This window comes from Petromyzon marinus, chromosome 69 (assembly GCF_048934315.1).
Source record: "Petromyzon marinus isolate PM22_M1 ecotype Great Lakes invasive population chromosome 69, UKy_Petmar_22M1.pri1.0, whole genome shotgun sequence".
NCBI lineage: Eukaryota > Metazoa > Chordata > Hyperoartia > Petromyzontiformes > Petromyzontidae > Petromyzon > Petromyzon marinus.
In genome coordinates this window covers 6457364-6472102 of record NC_133735.1, presented here as the reverse complement: position 1 = coordinate 6472102, position 14739 = coordinate 6457364, and the positions used below count along the sequence as shown (strand labels likewise).

Sequence of the window (14739 nt, the reverse complement as noted above, 5' to 3'; positions counted from 1 at the left end):
GTGCCTGGCAAGGCGATGCTGAATAATCCTTGCCAGGACCTTTCCCGGCACACTGAGGAGTGAGATGCCCCTGTAGTTGTTACAGTCTGTGCGGTCCCCCTTCTTAAAAAGGGGGACCACCAGGGCATCCTTCCAATCCTGCGGAACCCGTCCTGTGGTCCAGACTGTTGTTATGATGTCATATAGGGCAGTCTGTGCACAAACGCCACCCTCCCTCAGCATTTCGCTTGGGAGATCATCTCTGCCTGCTGCCTTTCCTGGTCTCAGACTCCGGATCGCCTTCAATACTTCCTCAGCAGATGGCACCTCAGCCAGCCACTCACAGGGGGTGACTTCTTCCAATATTTGAGGCACCACAGCCTCAGCAGGGTCATCCTCACTTTGTGCCACGATGTTTTCCTGGCTGAGGGATTTTCCCTCCCCCAGGACCTCACAGAAATGCTCAGCAAATCTGCGAACCTGTTCCTGGGGGTCGGAGATTGGATCACCGTTTTTTCCCCTAATGATGGTAATAGGTGTGGCGCTGCAGGTTACTTTTTTGATGGAGTTAAATAGAGATTTGTGATCACGGGCCACTGAGGCAGACTCCATCTCCTCAGCAACCCGCGACCACCACCCATCCTTGCAGCGCCTCACGGCTCTCCGAACCTCCGAGCGAAGGCTGCGGTAAGCCTCCTCATTCTCTGACGTGGGATTCTGTAGCCGATGACAGTGGGCCTGTCGCTTTTTCTCAACCATCCTGAACACCTCCTCTGTCAGCCAGGGTCTCTGGGGAGGTCTGGACCGCGTACCCAAAGCAGCCATTGCAGCTGCATGAGTCACAGTCCTAAACCTCGCCCATTTACCCTCGACATCAGGAGGAGTCGGGGACGATGCCAATCCCAGCCGCAAGCGATGATGAAATTCTCGCTTGCAACTTTCATCAGATAACTGAGACCAGGCCACTTTATGTTGGAATGGGGTCCTGGGTGTACACCCACCACCGGAGTGGAAGAATGGCAGGCGCATCTTACAGATGACTAGTCGATGGTCAGAGGGCAGATCAGCTCCACGGTAGGTCCTGGTGTCAAGGACATGGGCTCGCATTCGCTGGTCCGTCACTATGTAGTCCAGCAGATGTTCTTGCTTGGACCCGGCATGCATCCATGATGTTGTGTGGATGCGCCGATGCCGGAACAGCGTGTTGGTAATTACAAGCCCATGGGCTGCACAAAAATGTAGCAGCCTCCTACCGTTGTTATTGAGCTGATCTGGCCCATGCCCTCCAATCACTCCAGACCAGGTGCCAGTATCATGACCAACTCGGGCATTGAAGTCACCCAACATGATGACTCTATCCCGAGGGGCCACTTTAGCCAGCACCTGTGACAGGAGGTCATAGAAGGCATCTGACTCATCGGCTTTGCCTGCATCCCTCCACGGATGTTCATCTTCGGTGGGGGCGTAAGTAACCACGATCACCATTCCTCGCCTCCGGTTGATGGGAAGGCGAGCCCAAAGTAGCCTGGGGCTTACAGCTTCCCACACCTCACCGCCACGCTCCCACGCCCCCTTCATTCTTTTGTTCAAAAGAAGACCCACACCCTGTTGTTTGGCAGTCTGCTGCCCCGAGTAGAGGACTGTCCACCCCTCATGGTGGCAGGAGCCAGAGCCGGTCCACCGGACCTCCTGAATGCCGCATAGATCCAGGCGGTACCGGTCCAGCTCCCGACAGAGGAGTGGCAGCCTCTCCTCTGCAGTGAGCGTTCGAACATTCCACGTGGCCACCCGTAGTGGCTTTTCGTTGTTTCTGGAGTAGCCCCGAGGGTAGGTATTCAATCTCCTGGCTCCGCCAATTGGGGTTTGGCCAGGAGACGTCATAGACGCCGGGCCCCCCGGGGCCTCCGGCACAAGCTTATTAGTTACATATTTCAGTTTAATTCGTGGTTTCGTGGTAATTAATTGAAGGTGGAGGGGTTACCAGCCCCTCGCACCCGTCCAGAGCCCCCGTTTAGCCCCTGTGGTGGACATATATGCCATGAGGGGAGGAGCCAATCAAAATTGGATCTCCCCCCACAGCACTGTCCACGACAGAGTTGCCCGTCCGGCACCGCGAGGAGGTAGGGGGTTGTTTTGCCACACACACACAGACACACACCCACACACACACACCCACACACACACACACAGACACACACCCACACACAGACACACGCTCACACACACAGACACACACACACTAATACACACACACGCACACACAGACACACCCACACACACACACACACCCACACACACACACCCACCCACACACACCCCCACACACACACCCACACACCCACGCTCACACACACACACACAGACACACGCTCACACACACACACACAGACACGCTCGCTCACGTACGCACACGCACACACACTCACACACAGACACACACACAGACACACGCTCACACACACACCCACACACACCCACACACACACACACCCACACACACACAGACACACACACACACACTAATACACACACACTCACACACACACCCACACACACACACCCACACACACACACTCACACACACACCCACACACCCACACACACACACAGACACACACACACACACACACCCACACACACCCACGCTCACACACACACACACACAGACACACACACGCTCACGTACGCACCACAGTGCCCCGTGCAGGCCGGCGGGGATGCCCGTGCACTCGTTCACCGGCAGCTTCTGCCGCAGCCGCCTCATGGCCAACGTGAACCGCTCCTGGCACGACCTCAGGTACAAGCGCCTCCAGTGGCCGGCGCTGTCCGACTGCTCCGCCGCCGGCTGTCCCGCGGGCTGTCCCGCCGGCTGTCCCACGGGCTGTCCCGCAGGCTGTCCCACGGGCTGTCCTACAGGCTGTCCCACAGGCTGTCGTCCAGGCTGTCCCAAGCGCTGTCCCACAGGCTGTCCCTCAGGCTGTCCCGCAGGCTGTCCCGCAGGCTGTCCCACGCGCTGTCCCTCAGGCTGTCGTCCAGACTGTCCCACAGGCTGTCCCACAGACTGTCCCACGCGCTGTCCGACAGGCTGTCGCCCAGGCTGTCCCGCAGGCTGTCCTACAGACTGTCCTGAGCGCTGTCCCGCAGGCTGTCCCACGGGCTGTCCCACAGACTGTCCCGAGCGCTGTCCCACAGACTGTCCCGCAGGCTGTCCCGCAGGCTGTCCCGCAGGCTGTCGTCCAGGCTGTCCCGCAGGCTGTCCCACACGCTGTCCCACAGACTGTCCTGCACGCTGTCCGACAGGCTGTCGCCCAGGCTGTCCCGCAGGCTGTCCCACAGGCTGTCCTGAGCGCTGTCCCGCACGCTGTCCCGCAGACTGTCCCACAGGCTGTCCCGCAGGCTGTCCCGCAGGCTGTCCCACAGACTGTCCCGCAGGCTGTCCCACGCGCTGTCCCACAGACTGTCCCGAGCGCTGTCCCACAGACTGTCCCACAGGCTGTCCCGCAGGCTGTCCCGAGCGCCGTGGTGCGCCCGTGACGAAGCGCGACTGTCTCTGGTACAGCGTACGCCACAGCCCGCTGGGACGTGGCGGGGGGGAGGGGTGAGGAGGAGACGGTGGTGGTGGTGATGGTGGTGGTGATGGTGGTGGTGATGGTGGTGGTGATGGTGGTGGTGGTGATGGTGGTGGTGATGGTGGTGGTGGTGATGGTGGTGGTGGTGATGGTGGTGGTGATGGTGGTGGTGGTGGTGATGGTGGTGGTGGTGATGGTGGTGGTGATGGTGGTGATGGTGGTGGTGATGGTGGTGGCGGTGGTGGTGGTGGTGGTGATGGTGGTGGTGGTGATGGTGGTGGTGGTGGCGGTGGTGGTGGTGGCGGTGGTGGTGGTGGTGATGGTGGTGGTGATGGTGGTGATGGTGGTGGTGGTGGTGGTGATGGTGGTAGTGATGGTGGTGGTGATGGTGGTGGTGATGGTGGTGGTGGTGGTGATGGTGGTGGTGGTGGTGATGGTGGCGGTGGTGGTGGCGGTGATGGTGGTGATGGTGGTGGTGGTGGTGGTGGACGTGATGGTGGTGGTGATGGTGGTGGTGGCGGTGATGGTGGTGGCGGTGGTGGTGGTGGACGTGGTGGTGGTGGTGGCAGTGATGGTGGTGGCAGTGGTGATGGTGATGGTGGTGGATGTGGTGGCAGTGGTGGTGATGGTGGTGGTCATGTTGGCGGACGTGGTGGTGGTAGTGACGATGGTGGCAGTGGTGATGGTGGTGGATGTGGTGGCGGTGGTGGTGATGGTGGTGGTGATGTTGGCGGACGTGGTGATGGTGGTAGTGATGGTGATGGCGGTGGTGGTGGTGGTGGACGTGGTGGTGGTAGTGACGATGGTGGTGGTGACGGTGGTGGTTATGGCGGTGGTGGTGATGGTAGTGGACGTAGTGGTGATGGTAGTGGTGATGGTAGTGGTGATGGTAGTGGTGATGGTAGTGGTGATGGTAGTGGTGATGGTAGTGGTGATGGTGGTGGTGGTGATTCTAATGCTGATGATGATGCTGCTGCTGAACATGTGGACGATGAAGATGATGATGCTGATGATGATGCTGATGATGCTGCTGCTGCTGCTGCTGATGACGCTGCTGCTGAACATGTGGACGATGAAGATGATGATGCTGATGATGCTGCTACTGATGCTGATGATGTTGCTACTGATGCTGATGCTGCTGATGCTGCTGATGCTGCTACTGATGATGCTGCTACTGATGCTGCTGCTGATGTTGCTGCTACTGATGCTGATGATGCTGCTGCTGATGATGCTGCTACTGATGCTGATGATGCTGCTACTGATGCTGATGATGATGCTGCTGCTGATGATGCTGCTGAGTGCGTACTTGTCACTGGCCAGCTCCCTGAAGTGGCGGTCGACAGTGGAGAGCTGCAGCAGGGCCGGCACGTCCAGCAGAGACATCACCTGAAGCATCACCTCCCTGGGCAGCCTGGGGGGCACGTGGGGGGGCACGTGGGGGGGGGGGCACGTGGTGCTGACACGTGGTGCTGACACGTGGTGATGACACGTGGTGATGACACGTGGTGATGACACGTGGTGATGACACGTGGTGCTGACACGTGGTGATGACACGTGGGGGGGGGGGGGGGTGACACGTGGTGATGACACGTGGTGATGACACGTGGGGGACACACACGTGGTGATGACACGTGGTGATGACACGTGGTGATGACACGTGGGGGGGACACACGTGGTGATGACACACGTGGTGATGACACGTGGTGATGACACGTGGTGATGACACGTGGTGATGACACGTGGTGATGACACGTGGTGATGACACGTGGTGCTGACACGTGGTGATGACACGTGGGGGGGGGGGGGGGTGACACGTGGTGATGACACGTGGTGATGACACGTGGTGATGACACGTGGGGGGGACACACGTGGTGATGACACGTGGTGATGACACGTGGTGATGACACGTGGTGATGAAACGTGGTGATGACACGTGGTGATGACACGTGGGGGGGTGACACGTGGTGATGACACGTGGTGATGACACGTGGTGATGACACGTGGTGATGACACGTGGGGGGTGACACGTGGTGATGACACGTGGTGATGACACGTGGTGATGACACGTGGTGATGACACGTGGTGATGACACGTGGGGGGGACACGTGGTGATGACACGTGGTGATGACACGTGGTGATGACACGTGGTGATGACACGTGGGGGGGTGACACGTGGTGATGACACGTGGTGATGACACGTGGTGATGACACGTGGTGATGACACGTGGTGATGACACGTGGTGATGACACGTGGTGATGACACGTGGTGACGACACGTGGTGACGACACGTGGTGATGACACGTGGTGATGACACGTGGGGGGGACACACGTGGTGATGACACGTGGTGATGACACGTGGTGACGACACGTGGTGATGACACGTGGTGACGACACGTGGTGATGATACGTGGTGATGACACGTGGTGATGACACGTGGTGATGACACGTGGTGATGACACGTGGTGATGACATGTGGTGATGACACGTGGTGATGACACGTGGGGGGGACACACGTGGTGATGACACGTGGTGATGACACGTGGTGACGACACGTAGTGATGACACGTGGTGACGACACGTGGTGATGATACGTGGTGATGACACGTGGTGATGACACGTGGTGATGACACGTGGTGATGACACGTGGTGATGACACGTGGTGATGACACGTGGTGATGACACGTGGTGATGACACGTGGGGGGGACACACGTGGTGATGACACGTGGTGATGACACGTGGTGACGACACGTGGTGACGACACGTGGTGATGACACGTGGTGATGACACGTGGTGATGACACGTGGGGGAGACACACGTGGTGATGACACGTGGTGATGACACGTGGTGACGACACGTGGTGACGACACGTGGTGATGACACGTGGTGATGACACGTGGTGATGACACGTGGTGATGACACGTGGTGATGACACGTGGGGGGGACACACATGGTGATGACACGTGGTGATGACACGTGGTGACGACACGTGGTGATGACACGTGGTGATGACACGTGGGGGGGTGACACGTGGGGGGGGGTGACACGTGGGGGGGTGACACAGAGACACGAGGGAGACACACAGAGACACGTGTACAGGGAGACACAGAGACACGTGGGGAGACACGAGAGAGACACAAAGACACGAGAGACAGGGAGACACACGGAGACACGAGAGAGACACAGAGACACAGAGACACGAGGACAGGGAGACACACAGAGACACGTGGACAAGAAGACACAGAGACACGTGGACAGGGGGACACATGGAGGCACGAGAGAGACACGAAGACACGTGGACAAGGGGACACACAGAGACACGAGAGACACACAGAGACACGTGGACAGGGACACACGGAGACACGAGAGACACACAGAGACACGTGGACAGGGGGACACAGAGACACCTGGACAGGGAGACACACAGAGACACGTGGGGAGACACGAGAGAGAGACGTGGACAGGGGGACACACAGAGACACGTGGACAGGGAGACACAGAGACACGTGGACAGAGGTACACACAGAGACACGTGGACAGGGGGGGACACAGAGACACGTGGACAGGGGGGGACACAGAGACACGAGAGAGACACAGAGACACGTGGACAGGGAGACACACAGAGACACGTGGAGAGACACAGAGACACGTGGACAGGGGTACACACAGAGACATGTGGACAAGGAGAAACAGAGACACGTGGACAAGGAGACACACAGAGACACGTGGGGAGACACGAGAGAGACACAGAGACACGTGGACAGGGAGACACAAGGAGACACGTCGACAGGGGGACACACAGAGACACGAGGGGAGACACAAAGACACGTGGACAGGGTAGACACAGAGACTCGAGAGAGACACAGAGACACGTGGACAGGGGGACACGAGGGGAGACACGTGGACAGGGGGGACACACAGAGAGACGGAGACACGAGGGAGACACACGGAGACACGTGGACAGGGAGACAAGAGGGGAGACATACAGAGACACAGAGACACGTGGACAGGGAGACACACAGAGACACGGTGACAGAGGGACACACAGAGACACGGAGACACGAGAGACACGTGGACAGGGAGACACACGGAGACACGTGGACACGAGAGAGACACGGAGACACGTGGACAGGAAGACACGAGGGGAGACACACAGAGAAACACAGAGACACGTGGACAGGGAGACACACGGAGACACGTGCACAGAGGTACACACAGAGACACGGACACACGAGAGACACGTGGACAGGGAGACACACGGAGACACGTGGACACGAGAGAGACACGAAGACACGTGGACAGGGAGACACGAGGGGAGACACACAGAGACACCCAGAGACACGTGGACAGGGAGACACACAGAGACACAGAGACACGTGGACAGGGAGACACACAGAGACACAAGGGAGACACACAGAGACACGTGGACAAGGAGACACACGGAGACACGTGGACAAGGAGACACAAAGAGACACGTGGACAGGAAGACACACAGAGACACGTGGACAGGGAGACACGAGGGGAGACACACAGAGACACACAGAGACACGTGGACAGGGAGACACACGGAGACACGTGGACACGAGAGAGACACGGAGACACGTGTACAGGGGGACACGAGGGGAGACACACAGAGACACACAGAGACACGTGGACAGGGAGACACACGGAGACACGTGGACAGAGGTACACACAGAGACACGGACACACGAGAGACACGTGGACAGGGAGACACACGGAGACACGTGGACATGAGAGAGACACGGAGACACGTGGACAGGGAGACACACGGAGACACGTGGACACGAGAGAGACACGGAGACACGTGGACAGGGAGACACGAGGGGAGACACACAGAGACACACAGAGACACGTGGACAGGGAGACACACGGAGACACACGGAGACACGTGGACACGAGAGAGACACGGAGACACGTGGACAGGGAGACACGAGGGGAGACACACAGAGACACACAGAGACACGTGGACAGGGAGACACACAGAGACACGTGGACAGGGAGACACGAGGGGAGACACACAGAGACACACGGAGACACGTGGACAGGGAGACACACGGAGACACACGGAGACACGTGTACAGGGAGACACACGGAGACACGTGTACAGGGGGACACGTGTCTCCCTGTCCCCACAGACACACCCATGAATGGTGAGGTGGTGTGGCCGAGCGGCTGAGGAGCGACGCCGGGAAACCGGCGGCGGCCTCACGCCGGTGCCGGCCCCAACAGCCTTGAGCCTAGGAGCAGCACACACACAGACTCATAGAGATACACAGACTCATAGAGATACACAGACTCATAGAGACACACAGACTCATAGAGATACACAGACTCATAGAGACACACAGACTCATTGAGATACACAGACTCATAGAGATACACAGACTCATAGAGATACACAGACTCATAGAGACACTCACACAGACTCATAGAGATACACAGACTCATAGAGACTCATAGAGATACACAGACTCATAGAGATACACAGACTCATAGAGACACACAGACTCATAGAGATACACAGACTCATAGAGACACACAGACTCATTGAGATACACAGACTCATTGAGATACACAGACTCATAGAGATACACAGACTCATAGAGACACACAGACTCATAGAGACTCATAGAGACACACAGACTCATAGAGACACACAGACTCATTGAGATACACAGACTCATAGAGACACACACACAGACTCATAGAGATACACAGACTCATAGAGATACACAGACTCATAGAGACACACACACAGACTCATAGAGACACACAGACTCATAGAGACACACAGACTCATAGAGATACACAGACTCATAGAGACACACAGACTCATAGAGATACACAGACTCATAGAGACACACAGACTCATTGAGATACACAGACTCATAGAGATACACAGACTCATAGAGACACACAGACTCATAGAGATACACAGACTCATTGAGATACACAGACTCATAGAGACACACAGACTCATAGAGATACACAGACTCATAGAGACACACACACAGACTCATAGAGACACACAGACTCATTGAGATACACAGACTCATAGAGACACACACATAGACTCATAGAGACACACACACAGACTCATAGAGACACACAGACTCATAGAGATACACAGACTCATAGAGACACACACACAGACTCATAGAGACACACAGACTCATAGAAATACACAGACTCATAGAGACACACACACAGACTCATAGAGACAAACAGACTCATAGAGATACACAGACTCATAGAGACACACACACAGATTCATAGAGACACACAGACTCATAGAGACACACAGACTCATAGAGACACTCACACAGACTCATAGAGACACACAGACTCATAGAGACACACACACTCATAGAGACACACACACAGACTCAGAGAGACACACACAGACTCATAGAGACACACACACAGACTCATAGAGACACACACACAGACTCATAGAGACACTCACACACAGACTCATAGAGACACACTGTGGGTCTCTATGTGAGTCTATGGGTCTCTATGTGAGTCTATCGGTCTCTGTGTGAGTCTCTATGTGAGACTATGGGTCTCTATGTGAGTCTATGGGTCTTTGTGTGAGTCTCTATGTGAGTCTATGGGTCTCTATGTGAGTCTATGGGTTTCTGTGTGGGTCTCTATGTGAGTCTATGGGTCTCTATGTGAGTCTATCGGTCTCTGTGTGGGTCTCTATGTGAGTCTATGGGTCTCTATATGAGTCTATAGGTCTCTATGTGAGTCTATGGATCTCTGTGTGAGTCTCTATGTGAGTTTATGGGTCTCTATGTGAGTCTATGGGTCTCTGTGTGAGTCTCTATGTGAGTTTATGGGTCTCTATGTGAGTCTATGGGTCTCTGTGTGAGTCTCTATGTGAGTCTATGGGTCTCTATGTGAGTCTATGGGTTTCTGTGTGGGTCTCTATGTGAGTCTATGGGTCTCTATGTGAGTATATGGATCTCTGTGTGGGTCTCTATGTGAGTCTATGGGTCTCTGTGTGAGTCTCTATGTGAGTGAGTCTATGGGTCTCTATGTGAGTCTATGGGTCTCTGTGAGTCTCTATGTGAGTCTATGGGTCTCTGGGTGAGTCCCTATGTGAGTCTATGGGTCTCTATGTGAGTCTATGGGTCTCTATGTGAGTCTATGTATCTCTGTGTGAGTCTATGGCTCTCTATGTGAGTCTATGGGTCTCTGTGTGAGTCTATGGGTCTCTATGTGAGTCTATGGGTCTCTATGTGAGTCTATGGGTCTCTGGTGTGAGTCTATGGGTCTCTATGTGAGTCTATGGGTCTCTATGTGAGTCTATGGGTCTCTATGTGAGTCTATGGGTCTCTGTGTGAGTCTATGGGTCTCTATGTGGATCTATGGGTCTCTATGTGAGTCTATGGGTCTCTGTGTGAGTCTATGGGTCTCTGTGTGAGTCTATGCGTCTCTATGTGAGTCTATGGGTCTCTATGTGAGTCTATGGGTCTCTGTGTGAGTCTCTATGTGAGTCTATGGGTCTCTGTGTGAGTCTATGAGTCTCTATGTGAGTCTATGGGTCTCTATGTGAGTCTACGGGTCTCTGTGTGAGTCTAGGGTCTCTGTGTAAGTCTAGGGTCTCTATGTGAGTCTATGGGTCTCTATGTGAGTCTATGGGTCTCTATGTGAGTCCACGGGTCTCTATGTGAGTCTACGGGTCTCTGTGTGAGTCTATGGGTCTCTATGTGAGTCTGTGGGTCTCTATGTGAGTCTATGGATCTCTATGTGAGTCTATGGGTCTCTATGTGAGTCTATGGGTCTCTGTGTGAGTCAATGGTACTCTATGTGAGTCTATGGGTCTCTATGTGAGTCTATGGGTCTCTATGTGAGTCTATGGGTCTCTGTGTGAGTCTCTATGTGAGTCTATGGGTCTCTGTGTGAGTCTATGGGTCTCTGTATGGGCTCTATGTGAGTCTATGGGTCTCTATGTGAGTCTATGGGTTTCTGTGTGGGCTCTATGTGAGTCTATGGGTCTCTATGTGAGTCTATGGGTCTCTATGTGAGTCTATGGGTCTCTATGTGAGTCTATGGGTCTATGTGTGAGTCTATGGGTCTCTGTGTGAGTCTAGGGTCTCTATGTGAGTCTATGGGTCTCTATGTGAGTCTATGGTTCTCTGTGTGAGTCTATGGGTCTCTATGTGGGTCTATGGGTCTCTGTGTGGGTCTCTGTGTGGGTCTCTATGTGAGTCTATGGGTCTCTGTGTGGGTCTCTGTGTGAGTCTATTGGTCTCTGTGTGAGTCTATGGGTCTCTATGTGAGTCTATGGGTCTCTATGTGAGTCTATGGGTCTCTGTGTGAGTCTCTATGTGAGTCTATGGGTCTCTGTGTGAGTCTATGGGTCTCTATGTGAGTCTATGGGTCTCTATGTGAGTCTAGGGGTCTCTATGTGAGTCTACGGGTCTCTATGTGAGTCTACGGGTCTCCGTGTGAGTCTATGGGTCTCTATGTGAGTCTGTGGGTCTCTATGTGAGTCTAGGGTCTCTATGTGAGTCTACGGGTCTCTGTGTGAGTCTAGGGTCTCTGTGTGAGTCTAGGGTCTCTATGTGAGTCTAGGGTCTCTATGTGAGTCTAGGGGTCTCCGTGTGAGTCTATGGGTCTCTATGTGAGTCTGTGGGTCTCTATGTGAGTCTATGGATCTCTATGTGAGTCTATGGGTCTCTGTGTGAGTCTATGGGTCTCTGTGTGAGTCTATGGGTCTCTGTGTGAGTCTCTCTGTGAGTCTATGGTACTCTATGTGAGTCTATGGGTCTCTATGTGAGTCTATGGGTCTCTATGTGAGTCTATGGGTCTCTGTGTGAGTCTCTATGTGAGTCTATGGGTCTCTGTGTGAGTCTATGGGTCTCTGTATGGGCTCTATGTGAGTCTATGGGTCTCTATGTGAGTCTATGGGTTTCTGTGTGGGCTCTATGTAAGTCTATGGGTCTCTATGTGAGTCTATGGGTCTCTGTGTGGGCTCTATGTGAGTCTATGGGTCTCTGTGTGGGCTCTATGTGAGTCTATGGGTCTCTATGAGTAGTATATGGGTCTCTATGTGAGTCTATGGGTCTCTGTGTGACTCTACGGGTCTCTATGTGAGTCTATGGGTCTCTATGTGAGTCTATGGTTCTCTGTGTGAGTCTATGGGTCTCTATGTGAGTCTACGGGTCTCTATGTGAGTCTATGGGTCTCTGCGCGCGTCGCCCAACCGTCAATTGACAAATGACGTCACAACGCCCTTCCCCCCTCCCCGCGACCGATGACGTCACTCACGGTCACGTGGCGCGCGGGCGTCGCGTGGCCATGGTAACGGAGGCCTTAAGGAACAGGCTCCGTCTAGGCCAAACGCTTTATTATTTAAAATAAAATAACAAAAAACTTTAAAACTTTTATAAACGCGAATATGAACATACGCGCGCGCGCAACTGTGAGATATAACTCGAGGGGTGGCGTTTAACAAAAAAAAAACGGAGTTACTTTCGCGATTATAACTTTTTAAAAAGATATGGAAAAAAATATATCGTTATAACGACCCCGCGTTGCTACGTAATTATTATTCCTTATACTAAACCGAGTCGCTCACAACTTATACACTGTTGTTGCTATGAAAACAATTATGTAACTAACATACGTTGCGTTTAAAATGCTAATGTTTTTTTTATTACATCGATGCTGTTTGTAAATACAACTTACAATGAACCTCCCCGCATAACAACAACTTAACAACAACTAAACAACAACAACTTAACAACAATTAACAACTTAACAACAACAAAATATACTCAATGTATATCCCCTCAGAATTGTTTGTTGTTGTTGTTGTTATAAAGTAACCGGCCGGCTTTGCTTTACCCTTTAGCGGTGACTTGCGCAAGCCTCTGATGTTGTTGATGTTGTTGTTGATGTTGTTTTTGTTGTTGTTGTTGATGTTGTTGATGCGGCTTAGAATGCGTTAATTTCTTTACGGCATCCATGGCCAATCGATCCGGGCGACAAACACCATGGGAGGTTTGAATCGATTCCCATTCAAACGTTGGGGGGGGGGTTGAATCGATTCCTGTTGGCTGGACCTGATGGCTACTTTCGATTCCGCCGTTGCAGTCGACGAGGGGGTTGGTGGCTGAGGAATCGATCAAAAGAAAATCGACTTCGATTTTTTTACGGGCCGCGATACGCTCTGTTATTTATTTATTTATTTGCTCGTCCCGCGGTTGAAATCCGAAAATCTTTGAAGCTCTTCCCCCCCCCCCCCACATCTTAACGTCACATCCAGAAAGGATAACAAACTATTATTACTGAGAAAATGTTTCCCCCATTTCTTTTTTCTGGCTACAAAACAGGAAATTATTATTCTTGGTTCTTTCGATAAAGTCACCACCACGTAGAAGGGAAACAATAAAATAATAAAAATATGAAGCAATTAAATTATTGTAAAACAATAAAATTATTATTCTTGGTTCTTTCGGTAAAGTCGCCACCACGTGGAAGGGAAACAATAAAATAATAAAAAAAATACATAACAATTAAATTATTGTAAAATAATAAAATTATTATTCTTGGTTCTTTCGGTATAGTCACCACCACGTAGAAGGGAAACAATAAAATAATAAAAATATAAAACAATAAAATTATTGTAAAACAATAAAATTATTATTCTTGGTTCTTTCTGTAAAGTCGCCACCACGTGGAAGGGAAACAATAAAAAAATAAAAAAATATATAACAATTAAATTATTGTAAAATAATAAAATTATTATTCTTGGTTCTTTCGGTATAGTTACCACCACGTAGAAGGGAAACAATAAAATAATAAAAATATAAAACAATTAAATTATTGTAAAACAATAAATTATTATTCTTGGTTCTTTCTGTAAAGTCGCCACCACGTGGAAGGGAAACAATAAAATAATAAAAATATAAAACAATTAAATTATTGTAAAACAATAAAATTATTATTCTTGGTTCTTTCGGTAAAGTCGCCACCACGTGGAAGGGAAACAATAAAATAAAAAAATATAACAATTAAATTATTGTAAAATAATAAAATTATTATTCTTGGTTCTTTCTGTAAAGTCACCACGTAGAAGGGAAACAATAAAATAATAAAAAAAATATATAACAATTAAATTATTGTAAAATAATAAAATTATTATTCTTGGTTCT

General features: G+C 51.9%; 1 protein-coding gene across 1 annotated transcript in view; it reads right to left on the bottom strand.

Moving 5' to 3' along the window:
* Positions 1 to 14262, bottom strand: part of FBXO15 (F-box protein 15) — a 45511-nt gene extending 31249 nt beyond the window's left edge. Inside the window, exons 1-4 of the mRNA XM_076055120.1 lie at positions 13430 to 14262; positions 8710 to 8805; positions 4855 to 4959; positions 2670 to 3554 (exon numbers count right to left, since the gene is read on the bottom strand). Coding sequence (XP_075911235.1) covers positions 2670 to 3554; positions 4855 to 4959; positions 8710 to 8805; positions 13430 to 13551 — 1208 coding nt within the window. The 5' untranslated portion in view covers positions 13552 to 14262. The remainder of the gene's footprint in view (positions 1 to 2669; positions 3555 to 4854; positions 4960 to 8709; positions 8806 to 13429) is intronic.
* Positions 14263 to 14739: the final 477 nt, after the last annotated feature.